Raw genomic sequence first — 21435 nt, forward strand, 5'->3', positions numbered from 1 at the left:
TGGAATTGCACCCCCCATCCCCGAACCCTGCATGGGTCTCTTCCTTCTCCAGACCTGTTTCCTGTAAAATGGCCTGAGCCCTCGAGGGTTGTTCCGGGTAGCATGTACTCAGAGAGACACATGAAGAATAAGCAGTTGTCCATAGGTTGGGAGAAGGGGGCATTCATTCTGGGGGAGGTGGAGGGAGGGGAGGGGAGGACGGGCTCGGGGACAGGAGGGTCTAGCTGGCACCCAAGCCATCAGCGCATTTCATCCCAGGTCTAGAGGAAGGGGGCAAAGACCCTTTCCCTCCAGCCAGACAAGTGCATGTCATTCCTTCACCCTTTGCAGTCACCCACCGGGCCTGGGGTGGGCAGGGACAGGAGTGAGGGTCCTGGTAGAGGGAGGGGCTGGTAGGGGGAATGTTTACTGGTCCAGCACAGCACAGATGGGCACGGACACTCCTGGGGAGGGCCAGGAAGTCACTCAGCCTGGCCTCCAGGATATAGGGAGGGGCCGCTGCCTGGTCAGTTTCAATCCCCTCTTTTTGCCTCCAGGACCATCCTGGCACTTGGTGATGGGTACAGGAGGGATCCTGATAGAGGAACGGGGCATGGGAGAAGGGAGGGGGCTTCCCGAGGAGGGTGGGCAGAGCCATGGCCCTTGTTCTTACCCTGTGGCCCCTGGGTGGGGGTCCTTCAGCCTAAGGACCGTTTATCTGGCCCTTCTCCCACCTCCAGGGCCTGCCTCCATTCTTGTGCTGTTCATTTAGTAGGTGCATGGTACTAGTGGTAAAGAACCCACCCGCCAATGCAGCAGACATGAGATACGGGTTCGATCCCTGGGTCGGGAAGATCCCCTGGAGAAGGAAATGGCAATTCACTCCAGTATTCTTGCCTGGGGAATCCCATGGACAGAGAAGCCTGGCGGACTACAGTCCACGGGGTCGCAAAGAGTTGGACACGACTGAAGCAACTCAGCACTCGCCCAGTGTTACTGGCATAGGAAGCAAAGGCACTGGCGCTAAGGAAGCTGCCCAGAATGGGGGCTAGACATAGGGGTCGTGGTGATTCGGGGGGTGCCCTGGCCCTGCAGTGTCCCTCCCGGACTCCCTGGGCTGGCGGGGCCCGAGGCAGGGGAATGGCCAGGGTAGCTTGGACCCGGGGCGGGGGCGGCAGGGCGGAGGGGGCGGAGAAGGGGCGGGCGCGGGGGCGGTGCCGCAGCCAGAGCCCGAGCCCGAACCGGAGGCGACGGGAGCCGAGCCGAGCTGGAGCCTCCGAGGCCGCCACCGGGTCCTCAGCGACGCCGCCGCCTCTGCGCCGCCCCCGCGCCCCTGCCCGCCCTGCGACGGGCGTGAGCGCCGTGGCCAGCCCTTGGCCGGCCGGTGGGCAGCGGGCGCCATGGCCGCACCGGAGCCGCTGCGGCCGCGCTTGTGCCGCCTGGTGCGCGGCGAGCACGGCTACGGCTTCCACCTGCACGGGGAGAAGGGCCGCCGCGGGCAGTTCATCCGGCGCGTGGAGCCCGGTTCCCCGGCCGAGGCGGCCGCGCTGCGCGCCGGGGACCGGCTGGTCGAGGTCAACGGCGTCAACGTGGAGGGCGAGACGCACCACCAGGTGGGTGTCTGCGCTCCGCCACCGGCCCGCCGGCCCGCAGACCCGCCGCGCGCCCCCAACCCCGCAGCCCCAGCGCGCGTCCCTGCCCCGCGCGCCGTTGACCACCCGGCTCGGCGCTGCCTGCGCCCAGGCCTCCGTCCCTTCTTCGAGGCAGGAGGGGATCACACAAGGGCCTCTGTGGGCTCCCGTGGAGAGGTGGGGGACATGGCCCCCGAGGCCGCGGCAGCCGGCCTCCTTCCGCGCCTCCTCCACCCGGGTCGGTCCTGCACCGAGGGGGGTGGATCCTGGCAAGGGAGGGGCCCGCACTGCGGCTCCTCCGGGTCTCAGCCCTCGCTCTTCGCTCTTGGTCTTGTTCCGGCGCAGGGCAGTGTGTGGAGGAGCTGGCACCTCGGGGGTCTCCGTGAGCCTGGGGACCCCGGTGCTTTTCTACCAGCGTGTATATATGTGCGTGTGTGAATGTGCAGGGCCCTCGAGTGCACCTGCCGTGGATTTCACCTCGAGGGCACACCTGTGTGTGTGTGTGCATCAGTTGAGTGAGTGTGTGTGCTGGACTGTGTGCATGTGAGTATATAGGTTTGCACCCCTAGATGTGTGTGTGTGTGTGTGTACAGGTCTGCCTACCTGGAGGTGTGTGAACTGGGTTGTGTGTGTGTGGCCGCGTGTATGTGTGTCCCGGCTGTGTGTCTGCCGGCCGGGTTGTGTGTATCCTTCTGTGCGTGTCTGCAGCCTGGTGTACTAGTGTGTGTCCTGGCCCAGGGTGTCTGGATCCTGGTGGGAGTTGCCGCTGTGGGAGCTGTGGTAACACATTCCTGTCCTCAGAGGCTGCTGGGCGGCCTGGCTGGGATCACAGGTCGCAGCCCCCTGCCTCTTGCAGCGGAAGATAAAGGCCAGAAGGAGGTTCTCTGTAGGTTCTAACCCCCAGGGGGTGTCCATCTCCCACTGACCAGGGACTCACATGGCTCGAGACCAGTCTTCTACTGCTTCTACTTAGGGTCTTCTGTGTCCCTCACCCCACCTTTTGCAGGACCAGCCCTGGGCCTTGAGAGTCATAAAATGGCTCTTGGTTGGGCTGGGGGCTGCCCTTTGCTTACATCCTTGGAGGTTTTGTGTTTCCCCCTGTCAGCTGTCCTTCTGTCGTTTACTCAGAGTGTCAGCTGGATGGACTGTTTGCTCAAGGAGGGTGAGGGTCAGAGCCGAGAGCTTAGACGGACAGGCCATGGGGAGGGCCTGGCCTCTGTTTAATCGTTGTCGCCACCTTTGCCCCAAGAGCGTGTCCCAGGCCTCCCGGGGTGCTCGTCTCTAGGAGCCTCACACACAGGACCCTGTGAGACCTTCCTACTGTCTTGGCAGGGGGAAGGTACAGTTCCGGTTCCCATTTTACAGATGAGAAAACTGATGCTTGGAGATACTGGGTGACTCGTCTGTGTCCCACAGTCAGGAAACATCAGGGTCCAGGGTTCCTGTGACTCGGGGTGATGGGGAGAGACAGGTGTAAAGGAGGGCTGGGGCAAAGACAGGCCCTGTTCAGACCCTCCTCTTTTGAGAGCATCTACTGGGCCCCACCGGTCCTTCCCAAGGCCTTGCGGAGGGGTTGGGTGTTGCCCTCCCTACACCAATGCCCAGTGGGCACTGCCCTCCTGCAGGCACACACTGGCAGGTATGGCCTTGCACATGCTCTAGACACGTCACAGACACCGTGTAACCACACCTACCCCTGCCCACATCTGCCTACAGCCTCTGAATCCCGCTTTCTGGGTTGTGGGTGTGCACCTGAGTAGGTGCCTTGCCACAGGACCCCAGGTGGTCTCCCTGCAGGTCTAGCAGGAACAGGTTCAAGGTCGGGGTCTGGAAGAGAACAGAAGGCCTAGAGGCGGAAGTTTAGACTGTGTTCCACTCCTGGGAAGACAGAGATAGGCAGAGACCCCGAGCCTGGGACCCAGGGAGTCACGTCTCCCCTTCAAACCCAGACCTAGAGACACCTAGAAGGCTGCAGGCCGCAGGCCATACACATGCACACACCCGTAGACTGAAAACCTGAGGCCCAGCTGAACACGGTCGTTGTCACTTCCCGGGCCCTTGCAGCCTGGGCCCTGATGCCTGCAGCCCCGGGAGAAGAGGGAGGCAACTGCTGGAGCTGGGGGTGGGGGGTGGGGCCGGCGGGCCTCTCGGTCCAGCCGCCCACCGCTGCCTGGGCTCGTGGCCTGCCTGCCGCCCTGGGCCAGCCCGGGGTGGGGCCGCTGCCCTTGTGCTGCCTGCAGTGCCGGCCGTGACCCGGTCCCACACCCGCCTACCCCAGGTGGTGCAGAGGATCAAGGCCGTGGAGGGGCAGACGCGTCTGCTGGTGGTGGACAAGGAGACAGATGAGGAGCTCCGCCGGCGGCAGCTGACCTGCACCGAGGAGATGGCCCGGCGAGGGCTGCCACCGGCCCACGACCCCTGGGAGCCAAAGCCAGACTGGGCGCGAGCGGGCAGCCTCAGCTCCGAGGCCGCCCAGGAGGTACGGCGGGCTCTGCTCACAGCGACCACCCTGGCTGCATCCACACCACCATCTCGTCCTCCGCTGCCCTCCGGGCCCCTTCTCCGCCCCTGCTGACGACCCGCTTGGCTACTTGGAGCCACCCTTTCTGCCCTCAGCCCGTGCTCTCAGCCGTTGCGGTCCCCGCCCCCGTTCAGGCCCTCTCCCCTGGGCTGCTCATCAGAGCTGCTGTCCCAAGAAGGACAGGTCACTTTGACGAGCCGCCCCGTCCCTGGCCTGGGGGCTGAGGGACCTGGGGCCGGGCTGCTAGGGTGTCCCAGGACTGAGCATGCTCAGCTCTGTGCCTGTGTTAGGTGTCTGTCTCTCTGTCCGTCCATATGAGGAGTCTGCTTGTGCTATGACGGCTGTGGAGGGGGCTGGCCCTCCTCTGTAGGGCTGAGAAGACTCTCCAGGCGGGGTCCTCAGCTCAGTGGTGGTCTGTGGGGGCTGGGCCACCTGCCCCTGCTCGCTGCCCCCTTCGAATTGGAAAAGTCAGCTGGGAAGGAGCTGGGGGGGAGGTGTGGGGGCAGCCCAGTTCTGCCTCTCGCTGGGTAGCCAGGCCTGGCGGGGGTGGCCCTGTTGGGGCAGCACATAGAGCTCTCCTTCATGTCCTGCTACCTCCTTTTGTTTTTAAAAGAAAAAAAAAAAAACTCTTAAAGGAGGATTTAAGCCAAAGGGTTCCCCATACCCCACTTTGAGAACCACTGGCCTAGGGCAGTTTCTGGGTGTCCAGGGGGCCCTGACACCTGCCGTTGCCTGGCTGTCGCCCTGGCAAGCTTCTGGGCCTGTGACCTGGGTGCTGGGGGGCTTCAGGCTTCCCCTGGGGGGAAGGGCATTCCCAGTGGGGGGAAGGGGGGAGCCTGGGCACAGTCGTGGGCATGAGCCCCTGCCACCCTTTTTGTTCTCTGTGGCTCGAGGGCAGGCTGGGGGTTGGTTAGGGCCACAGTGCCAAGTCCTGGAATCTGGACTTTGCCCCGGAGCCACTGAAGGCCACAGTAGGGGTTTAAGGGTTAGGTTTGTGGTTTCAGGGGAGCCCTGGGACAGCGTGCTGGCTGAGCTCCCCACCACCTAAGAGCTGGAGCCTCCCTCCTTCCCAGGGCACCTCACCCCCAGGAGGAAGCGCCCTGGGCGTTTGTCCATTGACTTAGACACAAATGGCTGAGTTCACCTTCCTGTGGAAAAAGCTGCCCTCGGGCCTTATCTGGAGGATGGGGAGGCACCTTGTCCTTGGGTGGGACCTTCCCCCTCCACTATTTCAGGCTCTGGGGGCTGCAGGAAGCCCTAGGAGGGGTCTTCCGCTGGGTGTATTTTTAGAGGAACAAAGTGGGGCCCGTCTGGTAGGTCCCTCTGTGGTGGGGGCTGGCCTGGGGATGGGGCTCCAGATCACGGGAGTCCCTGAGGACAGGGTCTCTCGGTTTCCACCCCCCAACCAGCAAGCGGTGATGTAATTGGCTGAGTTCAGAGCACGGGAAGGAGGGGCGGGGGCTCTTCGACCTCCACAAACCAGGCTTAGCTTCTGCCCCTGTGGGCCATCAGGGAGCCTGCCTGGACGATGCTCGTATACAGGGCTGTCCTGGTGGGGCCCCAATGGCAGTGGGATCGGAGAACTGGGGAGAGATGGATGGCGCGGCTTGCAGGACCAAGATGGTGGTTTGCCCTGTGGGAGGGAAGGAGGGCCCCTCTGGCTCTCGCAGCCTCAGTTTCCTCCCGTTCTGGGCAGGGGTGCAGGAGGTTTGGGAGGGGGGCGCTGGTGTGGCGGGCCCTCCCTGCGGGGGGCTGTCGGGGCTGTCAGTGGTGACTCAGCCCTGCTTCGGGCTGTGCTGGGGTGGCTGCAGCTGCAGTGCAGCTGATCCTGATGGCGGTGATGGGGGCCCACCACCATCAGAGATGGGGCAGCGGGCGGTGCCAGCCGTGGGGGTGTGACAGGCCCCAGGCGCACCTCCCCTCACACCCAGTTCTGGAAGCCTTTGGGGGAGTGAAGGGACAGGGTCCTGCAGCGTATGCAGGGCTTACAGGCAGGCTTTGGGGGGCCTCTGATTCCTGTTCCCTGCCCCTCACCCCAAGCTGCAGCAGGACTGCCTCTTGTTTGGCGGCCAGGGTACCCTCCTTGGCCTCCTGGCCTCCCCAACCCTGGGTCCTGGGAGCAGGGCAGGGCCTCCCAGCAGTTTCCTTCCTTCCTTTCTTGGGACGGAAACCTGGCTGGTAGGGGGCGCCGGGCTGGAGCCTGAGCAAGGGAGGGGGAGTCAGTCACCACCCTGTTCCCCAAAGTGACTCAGCCCCGTGTCCCCACCCGTCCCTGGGGAGCCTGGGCCACAGTGGGAGGTGGATAAATGGGGTGGCAGGCTGCGCTGGCCCGAGAGCTCAGGCCACTCCAGCTGGACGCCCTGCCCGACGCTTCTGTCCCGACTCCCATGGCCCGCTCTGGGAATGCCGTGCCATCCGCCCCGGCCCCGGGAGCCCCTCCACAGAGCCCGTCTCGGGGGCTTGTGCAGGTCAGGCGGCTTGGGGGTGGGGTGGGCAGTGAGGTCACCAGCACCCAGCTTAAGTCTCTGGCACCCAGGCTTGGCAGAGGGGACCCTGGGCACCCTGGTGTGAGCAGGCTGGACCCTGAGCAACAATGGGGGCCTTTCTCTGCCTGGGCTGGTGAGTCACCGTATGGGGGGGTGTAGAGCCTGGCTCCAAGAGTTACCCCCATGCCAGTCCTTGGACTGGTCACAGGCAGGGCTGGGAGTCGAGCGCTTGTCCAGCTCAGGGGCAGTCTGTTTGGGACTGGGACTTGGAAGCCCCTGGAAGCCCAAGGGCCCAGCTGGGAGGCGGCAGGAAGAGCTCTGAGCCAGGCTGGAGCGAGGAATGCGAGCAATGCGCTGGGCCAGCCTGCACCCCCTCCCAGCCTGCTGCGCTGGGCCTCCCCCGGGGCCTCCCTCTGGGTCCCCAGGCCACCGGCCTCGTTCTTCGGCCACTGCAGCCCCCAGCCTGAGGGTCCAGTGCCGAGTCCTGATCCTAATGCGAGGGATGTGGGCCAGATATTAGTGGTGGGAGATGGCTGCCCTGGGTCTAGGCAGGGAGATGGCCAGTGTGGTCTCGAACCGGAAGTGACTGCATTCAGTCTGGTCTCATGGCCCCGGATGCCCCCTAGTCCTGCTTCCTGTTTGGGGGCCTTGAGAGACCTCGGCCTGGAACCAGTGTGGAGGGCGTGGGAAGAGCCCCCGGGGAGGGCTGTCTCTCACACCACGGGTCACCACAGGGGTCTGTGGAGCCTGTTTGCGCGCCTGTGTTTGGATGTCTGGTCTCTGTGACCGTGTGAGGTGCCTCAGCCATTTGGGCCCACGCCCACCTACCAGGTGTGGTCATGTTACACGTCCAGGGTCCCCGACAGCCCTGGCCAGCCTCGGAACCTGTGGTCTGACAGCCCGAACCTGAGAGTCGCCTCAGAGCCACACACCTGTGCTTGCAGCTGTGTTTGGAGAGGGCCCAGTCTGTGGGGTCCTGGAGAACCTGGGTGTCTGCCCGGCCGATCCCCTGGAGGACAGAGGAGCAGCAGCCCCAGCCCCTGGAATTTCTGGGGCAGATGGTGGCCTGCAGCAGGGGTTCCCGGGGGGCTTTGGGGATCAGGGACGCTTTGGGGATCAGGGATGGGCTCCTGGAGGAGGGGCCCAGGCTGGACCAGAAGGTGTTCCCCACCGGTAGGAAGGCCCAGATGCTGGGGCAAGGTACCATCCTGTAAGGAAGGGCACTCTTGGTTCCACAGCAGGGTGGCCACAGTCAGATTTGGGGGGTTTGAGGTGAGCTTGGAGGCCTGGAGGCTAGCTCTCCCAGGTATGGCCCCCCACCTGGCCCAGTGTCCCTGGCCACACACAGGGAGGTGGAAGGCCAGGCCCCGGTGAGCACCCCCGCCCCGCAGAGTCTCACCTACACGCACACTTGAGCCCCAAGTGCTGGGGAAACCTGAGCTGCTGGCCGCCCGCTCCCTCCGGCCACCGCCATGTTAGACTGAGCGTCGCGGCCGCTGGCCACTCAGTGCTGGTCACTGCCTCAGGCCCCGGCGGGGTGGGGGTCCTGGGGTCTGGCCCCTGCCTGCACAGCCCCCTGCACCCCCTGGCCCAGAGCCCTACTGCAGGATGCCAGAGGTAAATGGAGGCAGGGCCCTGGGGTGTGGGTGGGCACCCTCGGCACCAGGAGCCCCCGGGGCCGGAGGGGCAGGTGGGAGGCAGGCCCCTCTGCTCGCCCACTGGGCTCCAGCCTGTTGGGGTGGGGGGCTGCTCCAGCTGCTCTGGTATGTGAAGGCAAACACAGCTGCAGCCGCCACCAGCCCCAGGGAGACCTGTGGGAGTGTAAACAAAGCTGGAGCCCTACACCAGCAGACCCACACTTGTGGTGCGGGTGTAAACAACAGGCGGGGCTGCCCTCCTGGAACAGAGACGCGGGGCAGCTCACCTCGCCTGCTCCCTACTTGGCTCAGGTCTGCGCCCAGCCCTAGCCTCGACCCAGTGAATTCTCCTAACCCCGCCGTAAGGCCTTTGATCCCATCACAGGTCGACTGGGGGTTTGGAAACTAAGCCTTTGTTCAGGATCCCAAAGTTGGATCATCGTAGGTGGCCTAAGCCCCCCTCACGCCCCAGAACGGGTCTCTGAGACGCGGGGCTGTGGTCAGGTGGGGGTATGAGGCCGAGTGCTGCCTTGGCACCCGGTGGGGCATGGTGTGGGTGTGGGCTGGAGGCCTCAGGGGTCAGCATCTCTCAGGTGGGAGGAGGTCAGAGCTGGAACCTCACCAGGTGTTCCTGACGCCTGCAGGATACCAACGGGCCCCTGAGGGAGCTGCGCCCAAGGCTCTGCCACCTACGGAAGGGCCCCCAGGGCTACGGGTTTAACCTGCACAGCGACAAGTCCCGGCCCGGACAGTACATCCGCTCGGTGGACCCCGGCTCCCCTGCCGCCCACTCAGGCCTCCGTGCCCAGGACCGACTCATAGAGGTACCCACCACTGGGGCTGCGGGGAGCTGGCTGCCCCGCGTGTACACATCTGCACCTGTGTCCTGCTGTGCGTGCCTCTGTGTGTCTGTGCCTGTGTACTTCCGTGTGTGTGTGTGTACGCCTACATGTCTGTGTATCCGTGTCCGTGTGGGTATGTGTCTGTGCCTGCGTGCTGTGTGTCCATGTGTATCTATCTCTGTGTGTGTCTGCACCTGCATGCCTGTAGGTGTGTCCGTGTCTGTGCGTGTGCGCCTGTATGTGTCCCTGTGTATCTGCCTGCAACTGCGTGCCTGTATGTGTGTCCGTGTGTATCTGTGTCTGCACCTGTGTGCCTGTAGGTGTGTCCGTGTGTGTGCACGCACGCCTGTGTCCATGTGTATCTGTGTGTCTGCACCTGTGTGCCTGTAGGTGTGTCCGTGTGTATCTGTGTCTGTACCTGTGTGCCTGTAGGCGTGTCTGTGTGTATCTGTGTGTCTGCACCTGCGTGCCTGTAGGTGTGTCTGTGTGTGTGTGTGTGTGCGCACATCTGTGCGCCTGTATGAGTCCGTGTGTATCTGTCTGCAACTGCGTGCCTGTGTGTCCGTGTGTATCTGTGTCTGCACCTGTGTGCCTGTAGGCGTGTTCGTGTGTGTGCACACACGCCTGTGTCCATGTGTATCTGTGTGTCTGCACCTGCGTGCCTGTAGGCGTGTCTGTGTGTATCTCTGTGTGTGTCTGCACCTGTGTGCCTGTAGGTGTGTCCTTGTGTATCTATTTGTGTGTGTGCGCCTGCAGGCCTGTGTGTCCATGTGAACGTATCTGTGTGTGTGTCTGCACCTGCGTGCCTGTAGGTGTGTCTGTGTCTGTGCGTGTGTGCCTGTATGTGTCCCTGTGTATCTGTCTGCAACTGCGTGCCTGTATGTGTGTCCGTGTGTATCTGTGTCTGCACCTGTGTGCCTGTAGGCGTGTCCGTGTGTGTGCACGCACGCCTGTGTCCATGTGTATCTGTGTGTCTGCACCTGTGTGCCTGTAGGTGTGTCTGTGTGTATCTGTGTCTGCACCTGTGTGCCTGTAGGCGTGTCCGTGTGTGTGCACACACGCCTGTGTCCATGTGTATCTGTGTGTCTGCACCTGCGTGCCTGTAGGCGTGTCTGTGTGTATCTGTGTGTGTGTCTGCACCTGTGTGCCTGTAGGTGTGTCCTTGTGTATCTATTTGTGTGTGTGCGCCTGCAGGCCTGTGTGTCCATGTGAATGTATCTGTGTGTCTGCACCTGCATGCCTGTAGGTGTGTCTGTGTCTGTGCGTGTGCGCCTGTATGTGTCCCTGTGTATCTCTCTGCAACTGCGTGCCTGTATGTGTGTCCATGTGTATCTGTGTCTGCACCTGTGTGCCTGTAGGTGTGTCCGTGTGTGTGCACGCACGCCTGTGTCCATGTGTATCTGTGTGTCTGCACCTGTGTGCCTGTAGGTGTGTCCGTGTGTATCTGTGTCTGCACCTGTGTGCCTGTAGGCGTGTCCGTGTGTGTGCACACACGCCTGTGTCCATGTGTATCTGTGTGTCTGCACCTGCGTGCCTGTAGGCGTGTCTGTGTGTATCTGTGTGTGTGTGTCTGCACCTGCGTGCCTGTAGGTGTGTCTGTGTGTATCTGTGTCTGCACCTGAGTGCCTGTAGGTGTGTCCGTGTCTGTGTGTGCACATCTGTGCACCTGTATGTGTCCCTGTGTATCTGTCTGCAACTGCGTGCCTGTATGTGTGTCCATGTGTATCTGTGTCTGCACCTGTGTGCCTGTAGGTGTGTCCGTGTGTGTGCACGCACGCCTGTGTCCATGTGTATCTGTGTGTCTGCACCTGTGTGCCTGTAGGTGTGTCCGTGTGTATCTGTGTCTGCACCTGTGTGCCTGTAGGCGTGTCCGTGTGTGTGCACACACGCCTGTGTCCATGTGTATCTGTGTGTCTGCACCTGCGTGCCTGTAGGCGTGTCTGTGTGTATCTGTGTGTGTGTGTCTGCACCTGCGTGCCTGTATGTGTGTCCGTGTGTGTCTGTGTCTGCACCTGTGTGCCTGTAGGTGTGTCCGTGTGTGTGCACGCACGCCTGTGTCCATGTGTATCTGTGTGTCTGCACCTGTGTGCCTGTAGGCGTGTCTGTATCTGTGTGTGTGTCTGCACCTGCGTGCCTGTAGGTGTGTCCATGTGTATCTGTGTCTGCACCTGCGTGCCTGTAGGTGTGTCCGTGTGTATCTGTGTGTGCGCGCCTGCAGGCCTGTGTGTCCATGTGTACGTATCTGTGTGTCTGCACCTGCATGCCTGTAGGTGTGTCCGTGTCTGTGCGTGTGCGCCTGTATGTGTCCGCGTGTATCTGTGTCTGCACCTGCGTGCCTGTATTCTCTGTGTGCACGCTCCTGTGTGCCTGTATGTGTCCATGTGTATGTGTGTGTGTCTGCACTTGCATGCCTGTAGGTGTGTCTGTATGTGTGTGCACGCGCCTGTGCGCCTGTATATGTCCGCGTGTATCTATCTGTGTGTCTGCACCTGTGTGCCTGTAGGTGTGTCCATGTGTATCTATCCACGTCTGTGTGTCTGGGCACCAGGTCCTCTGCAGGAGGGAGATTCCGGGAACCTGAGCTGGTGCTCCTCTTGCTGCTGCGGCTGGTGATGACACTGATGAATATTTGATGCCACACCTGGCTGGGTGGCTTAGGGGGCTGGTGGGGACCTTCCCCCAGGCAGCACTGACCCTGTGCTGGCGGCAGGTGAACGGGCAGAATGTGGAGGGGTTGCGCCATGCGGAGGTGGTTGCCAGCATCAAGGCGCGGGAAGACGAGGCCCAGCTGCTGGTGGTGGACCCCGAGACGGATGAACACTTCAAGCGACTGCGGGTCACACCCACCGAGGAGCATGTGGAAGGTGGGCGGCTGCCCTGGGGCCCAGGGCTGGGGTGAAGCATCGGGGCTTGAGTGGTCAGTTACACACTGTCCCCACAGGTCCACTGCCATCGCCGGTCACCAACGGGACCAGCTCGGCCCAGGTGAGAGGGTGGGAGCAGACAGGGTGGGCTCGGGGACCACAGGGGCACCTCTGGGAGCCCCTCCTGAGACCTCGGTCCTGGTGTCACGTAGTCGTGACACTGAGCCCGGCCCTGTCACTCCCAGCTTTAAGGCCCCTTGGGTCCGGTCCGAGCCCAGCCGCACCCCACCCCACAGGGCACTTGGGCACTTCCAGGTTGCAGTAGAGGCTCAGTGCCATTGCCAGATGCAGGAGTAAATGCAGCTCTGGTGTGTGCACGTATGTGTGCACACGTGTGTGTCCATGTGTACACGTATGTGTGCACAGAGTCTCCTGGGCGGGCCCCTGAAGCCACACCTTACCCTTGGTTTCCCAGCTCAATGGTGGCTCCGTGTGCTCATCCCGAAGTGACCTGCCCGGCTTAGACAAGGACACTGAGGTAGTGGGTGCCCCTCCACCTCCAGTACTGCTGCTCACATGCTGGGGGGCGAGGCCTTGGGGGCGGGCATCTGTGGAGCTGTCAGCCTGAGCCGTGAGGCCGCCACCTCTAGGAAGCCCTCCTGGACCTGCTGCCAGGTGGCCTCTGGCGCGAGCTCCCTGGGAAGGGCCACCTGCCTGGGGGCTGGGGTCCAGGGCTCACTGGCCACCCGCCCACCATGTCCACCCCTAGGATGGCAGCACGTGGAAGCGAGATCCTTTTCAGGAGAGCGGCCTTCACCTGAGCCCCACGGCAGCTGAGGCCAAGGAGAAGGCGAGAGCCACCAGGGTCAACAAGCGGGCACCACAGATGGACTGGAACCGGAAGCGCGAGATCTTCAGCAACTTCTGAGCCCCCTGCCTGCTCCCCGCTGGCTCCTCCACACGGGCCTGGGCCTTGCCCTTCGGACTGCCCAGAGCTCCCCATGCCCCGGTGGACTGGAGGGGGCATCCTTCCCCCCTAAGCTGGGGTGGTCCCACCACCATCCATGGGGTGTTAGGGGAGTGTGGCCACAAGATGGGCAGAGGGAGCCCCTGAGATGTGAGAGACCCAGAGAGACAGTGAGGGGCAGGGGGAGAAAGAGGGGGAGGGCGAGGGCCAGGGGGGAGGGGCGGTGGTGACCCGCGGGCTGGCCGCCGTGCCGACTGCCTGGGCCTGCTGACTTACAGGAATTTGTTTTTGCTTTTTTCCAGAAAGATCTCTAGCTCCACATATGTTTCCACTTAATAGCAGAGCCCCGCCCCCACCCCCTCAGGACGTGCTCTCTAAATACTTGCAATAAAACAAACCTTTCTCTGCACACCATTTCCCCCCACCCCCTCAGCAGCAGCCATCCCAAGTGGGAGTCCCAGGGACAAGGCTGGGGGCTCGCAGGCTTCAGGGCAGGGGCCGTGGGAGCTGCCCTCTGCCCTTTCCTGGGGTGGGCGGTCTGAGGATGGAGGCCCCGTGCCCCTGAGGAGGGCACCTCTGGACAGGCCCCTCGTGCCTGCAGGGCAGCCCCCAGGAAGGATCTCAGGCTCCGGGCTCGGCCCCTGCCAGGAGCCTCCCTGGAGGAAGCCCATTCTGCCTTCCCTCTGCCCAGATCCCGACCCACCGACTGACATCGCTGTCTGCCCTACAAGCCATAGCGCATGCGCGCCCTCAGAATAAACAGGCCTTTCTTGGACTCTGTCTGTCTGTCCTTCCTGAGCCTGCGTGTCAGAGGCTGGGGGGGCCATGTTCCAGGTAGGGAGGCGGCAGCCCACAGTGTCCCAAGACCCAGCTGAGGCACACAGCCCCCTTCCTAAGCCTCCGCTCCCCAGATCCATCTGCCTGGCCCCTCCCAGCGCACTGGGGACCTTCGGAGCCCTGCCCTCCTGTCCCCAGACTGGGCCCCGGCCCCCTGCAGGAGCATGCAGGTCAGGCCTCTGCCCTGTGTTGGCCTGCCTGGACCTGCTGGCATCCCAGGATGAGGCCAGGTGGCTGTGTAAATACTGGGGGCAGGGCCTTGAGGGGGCACAAGTTCAGGAGGGGGCGTGTTCCCAGGTCCCCAGCCAGCTGCTGAGGGAGGCAGCCGGCGTCCCCTGCGGGCTTCCAGACAGCTGGCTGCAGCTGGCTCCCACGACCCTGGCCCCCGCCCCCGCCCCCGCACGCAGCCCAGATTGTCACGTCCCCATCCCAGCCTCCCAGGCCACCCTGTTCCAGACACATGTAAGCATGGGTGTGCACACAGCTCACGCGTGTGCTTTCCAGCCTGCCCCTTGCCCCCGCCCCAGTACAACTCAGCCAGACCCTAACTACAAACAACCCCCAAGCTTTATTATAAACAGGCTACGGCTCCCCAGCAAAGGCACAGACAGACAGTGGCCAGAGTGGCGCCGGGCAGAGGGCCCCAGGCCCTCAGAGTCCCCGTGCAGCTGGGCACAGGGCCCGGTTGAGGCAGGCCTGGCAGCGTGGGCGGATGGGCAGGCAAGTCTGCTGGCCGAAGCCCACCAGCAGGCCGTTGATTTCGCTCCACAGTTCCCTGTGGGGGTGGGAGTCATCAGTGTGGAGGGAGGGAGGGAGCCCACCTGAGGGAGCCCACCCCAGCCCCCCATGGGGGTGGGCACACCTGGGCAGCCACTCCTCCAGAGCCCTTCGGGTTTCCTCTGGGGACTTAGTTGCCTTCTTGGTCCACCTGAGTCGGTTGGCGATTCTGTGCACATGTGTGTCCACTGCTGCTTGGAAACGGGGCAGGGTGAGCACTCGGCAGGCTTACTGGGCCAGACTGCCTATCCCTGCCCCTGGCTCCCAATGTGGGTGGGTGGGGGGTCCCCGTGGCCCCTCCCCTGACCCCCCCAGCTTCTGAGGAGAGCCCAGAACTGCACAGGCCTGACAGAGGGTCGCCTGGGCCTGTGGCTGGGCAGGGGCTGGAGCCAGACCCAGAGGTCTTGGCCTTCTACACAGGGTGCAGGCAGCAGTGCCTCCTGGCACTGGCCGTGGGTGCCAGGCTGGATGGCAGCAACTCAGCCCGCAGAGACATCACCTGCCACTGCACCATCAGGGATGGAGCGGCAAGCGCGGCCAGGACAGCTGCAGCTGTCATCCACCTGGCCGCAGCCCCTGCTCCCCTGATCGGCCACCGGGGGCTGGGCCGGAACACCTGCTCGGTGAGGCCTCCTCCCCGTGTCGTGTCTGCCCAAGAGAAAGCAAGAAAGTGTGTTCCTGCAGCAGCTCACATTTCTGCTGCTGCTGCTGCTAAGTCGCTTCAGTCGTGTCCAACTCTGTGTGACCCCAGAGACGGCAGCCCACCAGGCTCCCCCCTCCCTGGGATTCTCCAGGCAAGAACACTGGAGTGGGTTGCCATTTCCTTCTCCAATGCATAAAAGTGAAAAGTGAAAGTGAAGTCGCTCAGTTGTGTCCGACTCCTAGCGACCCCATGGACTGCAGTCTACCAGGCTCCTCCATCCATGGGATTTGCCAGGCAAGAGTACTCTCTGCTGATAGCTGCCTGGAAAAAGGCTCAGCCCTCCCCAACAGCTGTGACAGGCATCCCGGGGACTCAGGGAGAGCAGGTAAATGGAGAAGTTACACCCTGGGGTCACCAAGGCTTAGCTTCTTTCTCTGTAACATGGAGGTAACCGCTCCCTTAAGTTACCCAGGGCTGCACCACACTGTGAGCCCCCGGAGGGGCTGGTCTGCACCTTTGGGCCGCTAACGGGAGCAAATGATTCCCCCGCTTTGTGGCCCAGTTCAGAGAGGCCAAGTGCCTCGCCCAGGGTCACCTGGCTAGGAGGGTGCACTGCCCCCGCCAGGGTCACCCTGCAGCTGGCCGGGTCCACAGACAACCGCGAAGCACACAGTTCTCACACTCTGCCGGTCCAGCTGAGGGTGGGCCCTCCCCCACAGACCCGCCCGCCCGCTCCTGGACACGGGCAGCCGAGGACAGCCGCCAGGAGAAGCTCGAGTGTCTGCTGAGTGGCTGCCAGCCGCGGGAGCCCAGTGGGGGTGGGGGGCTCTGCCCTGGCTGGGCTCCTGTACTCAGGGCTTCTGAGCTCCTTCCTGGGGCGGGGGGGGGGGGTGGGGGGGTGGGCGTAGCCCTCTTCCTCCCATGGGCAGCGCAAGGAAGGGGTCCCCAGCCCAGGGGTGGGCTGCACCAGCCACAGGAGCCCTGGGGCATTCCCGATCGCCTCCCTTGGCTCCTCTGCACAAGCCCCTGAGAAGCGCCAGGGTGGAGGCACACAACGAGTCATGGGTCAAGGCCTGGTTCCCAGGCTGACTAGGCCTGTGCCGTGAGGCCTCGGAAGCCCCAACCCACTGGGCAACGATCTGAAGCGGCCAGCCCACCCCAACGCCGGGGTCTGTCTCCACTTGGAGCTCCTCCAGGGCCAGGATGCGCCACAAGGACCCAGGAGAGGATTCCAGGAAGGGCCACCCCCACCTGCTGGGGTCCCATCTCCTGTCTGTCCATGTGCATCCCAGAGCCTCACGCTCTGGCCTCTCCCTGCCCCACGGCTCTGCAGACGCTGTTCCTTCTGCCCGGAGCGCACTTCCTCGCCTTGGCCTGGCCAGCCCACCTCACCACTCAGCTCTTGGGTGATTTATCACCTCCTTAGGAAGTCCTCCAGACGCCCCAGACCAGGCTGGCTCCAGAGGTGCCTGCATGCCCCGTCAGCATTTCTACCCTCGAGTGAGGAGCTGTCTGATGTTTCTCTCACTCACACGGCACAGTCCCGAGTCGGCCACGGGCCTCTCCCGGGGCTCAGCCCACCACACGTGCTGGGCAAACAGGAGCTCCTCCAGTCAGTACCCGTCTCTGGGTGGGGCTGCCTCGCTCCTGACCTTTTGGGCTGAGTTGTGAACGAGGAGACCTGAGCTGGGGACTTGGGGAACCTCGACAGCAACCAGCAAGCCTGGAACCGGCCACTCCCGCCTTGCGTGCACTCCACTCACCAATGCCTGACACGGTGCCCCAGGCTACCGCCATGGCCAAGTGCGCCATCTTGGGCCCGACGCCGGGCAGCGCCACCAGCTCTGCCACGGAGGCTGGGATGTCCCCGTCGTAACGCTGCTGCAGGATTGCACTGGTCTGCTTGATGTACTTTACCTTGCTCTGAAAGATTGCAGGGGGTGAGCCCTGGAGATCAGGGGTATCTCCTGACTGGGGAGGACGAAGCACAGAGAAGACCCCCAGGTGCCCAGAGCTACCCATCACCGGTCCTGGACACACTCAGAGGCACTTGCTTGTCAAGGGCAGCAGGAAGGCCAAGGGAGGCCCAGTGCAGGCCTACCTCCCACCTGCCTGGGCCCCAGGACAAGTGTGTGGGGTCTGGTTTGAGGCCCCCTGCCCCATTACTCTCCACGGGAGACCAAGCAGGCTAAGAAGGGCCGGCCATGTCAGCAACTGGGCTCCACAGCACCTGGGCCTTCAGGAAGGAAGGCTGGAGACTGGGACTCCCTCGCCTGCCTCCAGGCCAGCAGGGCAGTTCCCATCCTGGGTCTGAGTGGACAGGGCTATTTAAAACCCATCTGACAAACTGCAGCCCAAGCCAGTGCCAAGGGGAAACAGCCCCGCCCACCCGCCACCCTGCACTCCCTGCCGCTGCTCCCGAGGGGAGGGGCCGTGCACTCCAGGGAGGCTCCAAGTCAACAAAGGGCTAAGTGGGTGGGCAGCCTTAGTGAGGAAGGGAAGGGCCAGGAGGCTGGGCAGGGAGGGGGAGGAAGGAAGGGGTGGGCTGCAAACAGGAAAGGCCAAGGAGCTCTGGGGTCTGGACTGAGGCCCCACTGCCCAGCCCCCTGTGGGCTGGTCAGAGAGGCAAGGGCAGGATGGAGCTCCAGGGGAAACTCACAGCCAGGGATGCCCGCCCCCCGCAGCTGCTCAGCCTCCTTGACATCTTTGCAAGCCAGTGGCGCCCCCAGGCCTGCTGGCCACGGGCTGGCTCACCCTCCAGAAGCCCACAGGATAGATGAGCGCGCCCAGCGTGCTGTCGTCCGTCTGCAGGATGCTGTCCACCGTCAGGCCCCGGGCCCGTAGGCGCTGCATGGCACCCGCTGTCACCTGGTCCTTGGTCTGGCTGGAGAGCATCAGGGACAGCAGCACCTGGTACCTCCGCACCTGCTTGCACAGGGACAGGCACCAGGGTGGTGGCGGGTCCTGGGTGCTCACCGTGGGCCAGGCCCCAGGCAAGCCCTTTACTCATCTCCACGTGTCACCCCGGGCCTGGCCAAGGGGGCGTGTGTGGTATCTGGCTTAGGTCTGTTTTTCCACTTAGAAAGAAACTAGCTGCACATGCTTTGTAAGATCACTGTGAGGCTTACAGAACTGCACCTGGCGCGACGCCAGTGCTCAACACTGCTCAGTTACGCTTGTTATTGTGATCGCTTCGCAAAGGATGCTGCGGTTCACTCCACAGACAAGCAAACTGAGGCCCTAGTCACCAGGCAGCAGACTTGGGACTGGAATCAGGTTGGTCTTAGGACCAGGCTCTGGGCCAGTGAAGTATAAGGAACTCCCTCTCTGAGCCAATGTTACCCAACACCCCTGCTGTGCCAGCTGTCCCTGCTAGAAGCCTGAGAGGAAGCGAGTGTCTTGTTCAGAAGAGGTCACCGGCAGATGGGTCCCTGCCTACCTTAGGGGATGCGCTGGGGTCAAAGCAGTGCTCAGCCCCCAGCTGGTCCACGGGTGCGTCCTTCCCACTCCTCATGGTCCGGATGTTGTCCAGCTGCTGCCGCCAGTCCTGAGGCTGCCAGGATGGTGCCTGGAGATGCTCGGCCCCCTCGCCTCCCTCACCTTCTGAGGCCTCGTAGGCCACGCTCAGCCTTTGTGCCTTCCGCCGACGCTTCACGGGGCTGTAGCTTTTCCTCTCTTCTGCAAAAAGTGCCACTAGGTGCCACTACCTGCCATCTCATCCCATGTCGTTTGTTCAACAATCACCCAACAAACACCTGTTATAGCTGGGGGTGCACTGGCCTCTATGGCACATGTTCCGGGCCAGGTCAGCCTTCCTTATGGCGCTGGCCCTCTGGCTATGCCCACTGCCGCACATGAGGACGCTAGTGACAGCCTCCACCATGGCAGCCCCCGCTCTACTCTCAACGCTGTCAGAGAGAGCTTTCTAAAAATCTGGATTAAGTCGTGTGACTTCCTGTTGGAAATCTTTCATTGGTTTTTCTCTTTGCTCGTGAAGAACTCCAAACTGCCCTGGCATCAAAGCTCCTGCCCACTGTGCCTGTGCCCCCGCCATGCTTCTTGCCCAGTGTCATCCTGTCCGTCTGGGCTTACCCCTGGGGGCTTTGGGTGTCTGTGAGAATCCTCCTCTGGCCAATCCTGCAGACATCCAGGCAGGACAAGGGGCAGGGGCCCTGCCATCCTCACTTATCGCTGAGTCCCAAAGTAAGCCCTCAATTAGAAAACATGTAGGTCTCTAATACACATGTAAATGATAAGGAAAGTCAAACCGTTTCCCATTTTCTCTCAGAGGAACCCTCTAGCAGGGGCAGAAAACATCAGGCTGGGACCTCTGAGCTGGAAGCAGTTCTCAGGATAGGGCCAGTGCGCCTCGCAGTCAGCCTAGCACAAGTGGCGTACCCTAGGGCATGCTAGTGGGGCTGGGAGGACTTTCTTGAACAGGATGTAGGCGGAGGAGGTGGGAATGTACGAACTCAGCCCCTGTCTGCTGGGAACCGAGCTCAAGGCGGGAACTCACGGCCCGCCCCGCTGTCCCCCGACGTGCAGCCCAGGAGCTTGCTCGAGGCTGCTGGGTACCAGCCCTCGCGGCGCGGAGCCCTCACGTGCGACCGGGACCCCAGCCTCCAGTCCCTTGCAGGTTCCCTTCCCTGCCTCTCCTCCTGTGCCCCACCTCGGGCGCGGCGCTACCTGCAGCCGCCTCCCCGCTCCGGAGCGGCGCGGCCTTCTCCCCACGCCGCCTGAGGCTGGCCCCAGTCCCCCGGCTCCGGGCGCGGGTCACCACCATCCTCACTCCCGCCGCGTTCATGGCGGATTCCTGCGGACTACACCTCCCGGCTGCCTCTGTGCCCTTCCCACGTGACCAGACCCTCCCCCCGGCCTTCCGGCCAGAGAGCAACCCAGGACTACGTCTCCCAGCAAGCGCTGCGGCGGCCCTCGGCGCCCTCCCACGGCCGGAAGTTCGGGTCGCGCTTCCGGCGGTGGCCTGGGGCCGGGGGTGTGCTGGGTTCTCCGCCCCGGGACAGCCCTACGCGCGGCGGGCGGGGCGAGTGGTGAGTGGCTCGCGGCGTCCGGGCCGCTGGCGCCGGCTCGGCCCGCAGGGTGGCCAGCCCCGACTGGGCTGCGGGGGACGCTTGCCCCTCCTGGCCTGCTCCGCGCTGAGGCGGCGGGGGCGGACCCCGCGGTGTCGCGCCCGGCCGTCGGGCGCGCCCACCTCAGGCTGACCCTGGAGCCCCAAGCATTCCTTGGCTTTAAGTCCAAGGCGGGTGCGGGGGGGTGGTTCCTGCTCCTGGCGTCCCCCCGACAGTCCTCCCCGACACGGGGCGAAGAGAGACGGCAGACGTCGGGGCTCCCTGGACCCCGCGGCGGCCGCCCCCGGGGCCCCTCCCTCACCGCACGCACTGAGTCAGGAGGCGCGGGTGGACGGCCGGGCCCTTCACGGGTTTATTTCTGGCCGGGACCGCCTGGCTGTGGTTGAGGTCTCCCCGGGGCTGTGGGAGGAAGAAAGGTCGTGCCCACCGGGAACCTAGGGTTCGCGGGCGGGCAGAGCCGTCCCTGAGGTCTCTGCCTGATTCTCGGCACAGAGGAGTCCTCTGGTGCGTCCTTGCCCAGCATGGCTAAGCCAGCAAGCAAAGATTCAGGCTTGAAGGAGAAGTTCAAGATTCTTTTGGGACTGGGGACTCCACGGCCAAATCCCAGGTCTGCAGAGGGCAAACAGACTGAGTTTATCATCACCGCGGAAATCCTGAGAGTGAGTGAGCTGCCTGGGTCTTCTCTACTGAATGGGAGGTGCAGGGAAGGCTGAGTTTGACCTGTCACCCCGTTCTGTGGGGCTGCTTTCCCCAGCACCGTGGTGGTGATGGTTTTCCTCAGGAGATTCAGGAAGTCAGGATCTTGGGGACTTGGTCCAGCACACTGGAGTTAGTATTCAGATGTTGATGTTAAGAAAATCTATTTCACTAGATGTGACCAGAACACCACGGTCTCCTCAGGTGGTTAGGATTATGCCCAGGTGTAACTGATAATTTGAGAGTTCTTGGGAGAAGTAAGTCTTCACCCTTTTGCGTGTGTTGGAATCTCCCAGCACATGCCTACTCAGTGCTTTGCCCATAAATAATGTTGAATTTTTGTGCTTTTAAAGTTTCCTGTCCAGAAACATGGAGAAGGCAATGAATGGCACCCCCACCCGACTCCAGTACTCTTGCCTAGAAAATCCCATGGACGGAGGAGCCTGGTGGGCTGCGGTCCACGGGGTC

The 21435-nt window shown here is 63.1% G+C and overlaps 3 protein-coding genes across 24 annotated transcripts in view; 2 read left to right on the plus strand and 1 right to left on the minus strand.

The window, feature by feature from the left end:
• Nucleotides 1-1247: 1247 nt before the first annotated feature.
• On the plus strand, nt 1248-13702 carry NHERF2 (NHERF family PDZ scaffold protein 2). 3 transcript variants are annotated; one of them, XM_019987968.2, is made up of 7 exons: nt 1253-1592; nt 3889-4089; nt 8899-9078; nt 11807-11960; nt 12038-12081; nt 12436-12498; nt 12730-13702. In XM_019987968.2, exons 1-7 carry the CDS (start codon nt 1380-1382, stop codon nt 12886-12888), a joined length of 1014 nt encoding a protein of 337 aa, XP_019843527.2. In that variant the 5' UTR covers nt 1253-1379; the 3' UTR covers nt 12889-13702. The 3 variants fall into 3 exon arrangements, with proteins under 3 accessions (XP_019843528.2, XP_019843527.2, XP_019843529.2); XM_019987969.2 differs by lacking the exon at nt 12436-12498 and having other exon boundaries at nt 1248-1592; XM_019987970.2 differs by lacking the exons at nt 1253-1592; nt 3889-4089 and adding an exon at nt 6182-6599.
• On the minus strand, nt 13213-20019 carry NTHL1 (nth like DNA glycosylase 1). 4 transcript variants are annotated; one of them, XM_019987331.2, is made up of 7 exons: nt 19871-20019; nt 18624-18862; nt 17939-18109; nt 16948-17107; nt 15041-15189; nt 14627-14732; nt 13213-14539 (listed from the first exon to the last, which is right to left on the minus strand). In XM_019987331.2, exons 1-7 carry the CDS (start codon nt 19986-19988, stop codon nt 14313-14315), a joined length of 1170 nt encoding a protein of 389 aa, XP_019842890.2. In that variant the 5' UTR covers nt 19989-20019; the 3' UTR covers nt 13213-14312. The 4 variants fall into 4 exon arrangements, with proteins under 4 accessions (XP_019842890.2, XP_019842891.2, XP_070635551.1 ...); XM_019987332.2 differs by lacking the exon at nt 19871-20019 and adding an exon at nt 19277-19842; XM_019987333.2 differs by lacking the exon at nt 15041-15189 and having other exon boundaries at nt 14314-14539.
• A 92-nt stretch (nt 20020-20111) lies between these two features.
• The window catches only part of TSC2 (TSC complex subunit 2), a 30911-nt gene continuing 29587 nt past the window's right edge, over nt 20112-21435 (plus strand). For 7 of the 17 annotated variants that reach the window (XM_019987322.2, XM_019987321.2, XM_070779445.1 and 4 more), the window contains exons 1-2: nt 20135-20232; nt 20764-20930. In XM_019987322.2, the coding sequence (XP_019842881.2) occupies nt 20793-20930 (138 nt within the window). In that variant the 5' untranslated portion in view covers nt 20135-20232; nt 20764-20792. Of the gene's footprint in view, nt 20233-20282; nt 20931-21435 lie in introns of those variants that run through there. The other 10 variants (XM_019987327.2, XM_070779440.1, XM_070779439.1 and 7 more) reach the window with 4 other exon arrangements.

Source organism: Bos indicus, chromosome 25 (assembly GCF_029378745.1).
Source record: "Bos indicus isolate NIAB-ARS_2022 breed Sahiwal x Tharparkar chromosome 25, NIAB-ARS_B.indTharparkar_mat_pri_1.0, whole genome shotgun sequence".
In the NCBI taxonomy this organism is placed as follows: domain Eukaryota; kingdom Metazoa; phylum Chordata; class Mammalia; order Artiodactyla; family Bovidae; genus Bos; species Bos indicus.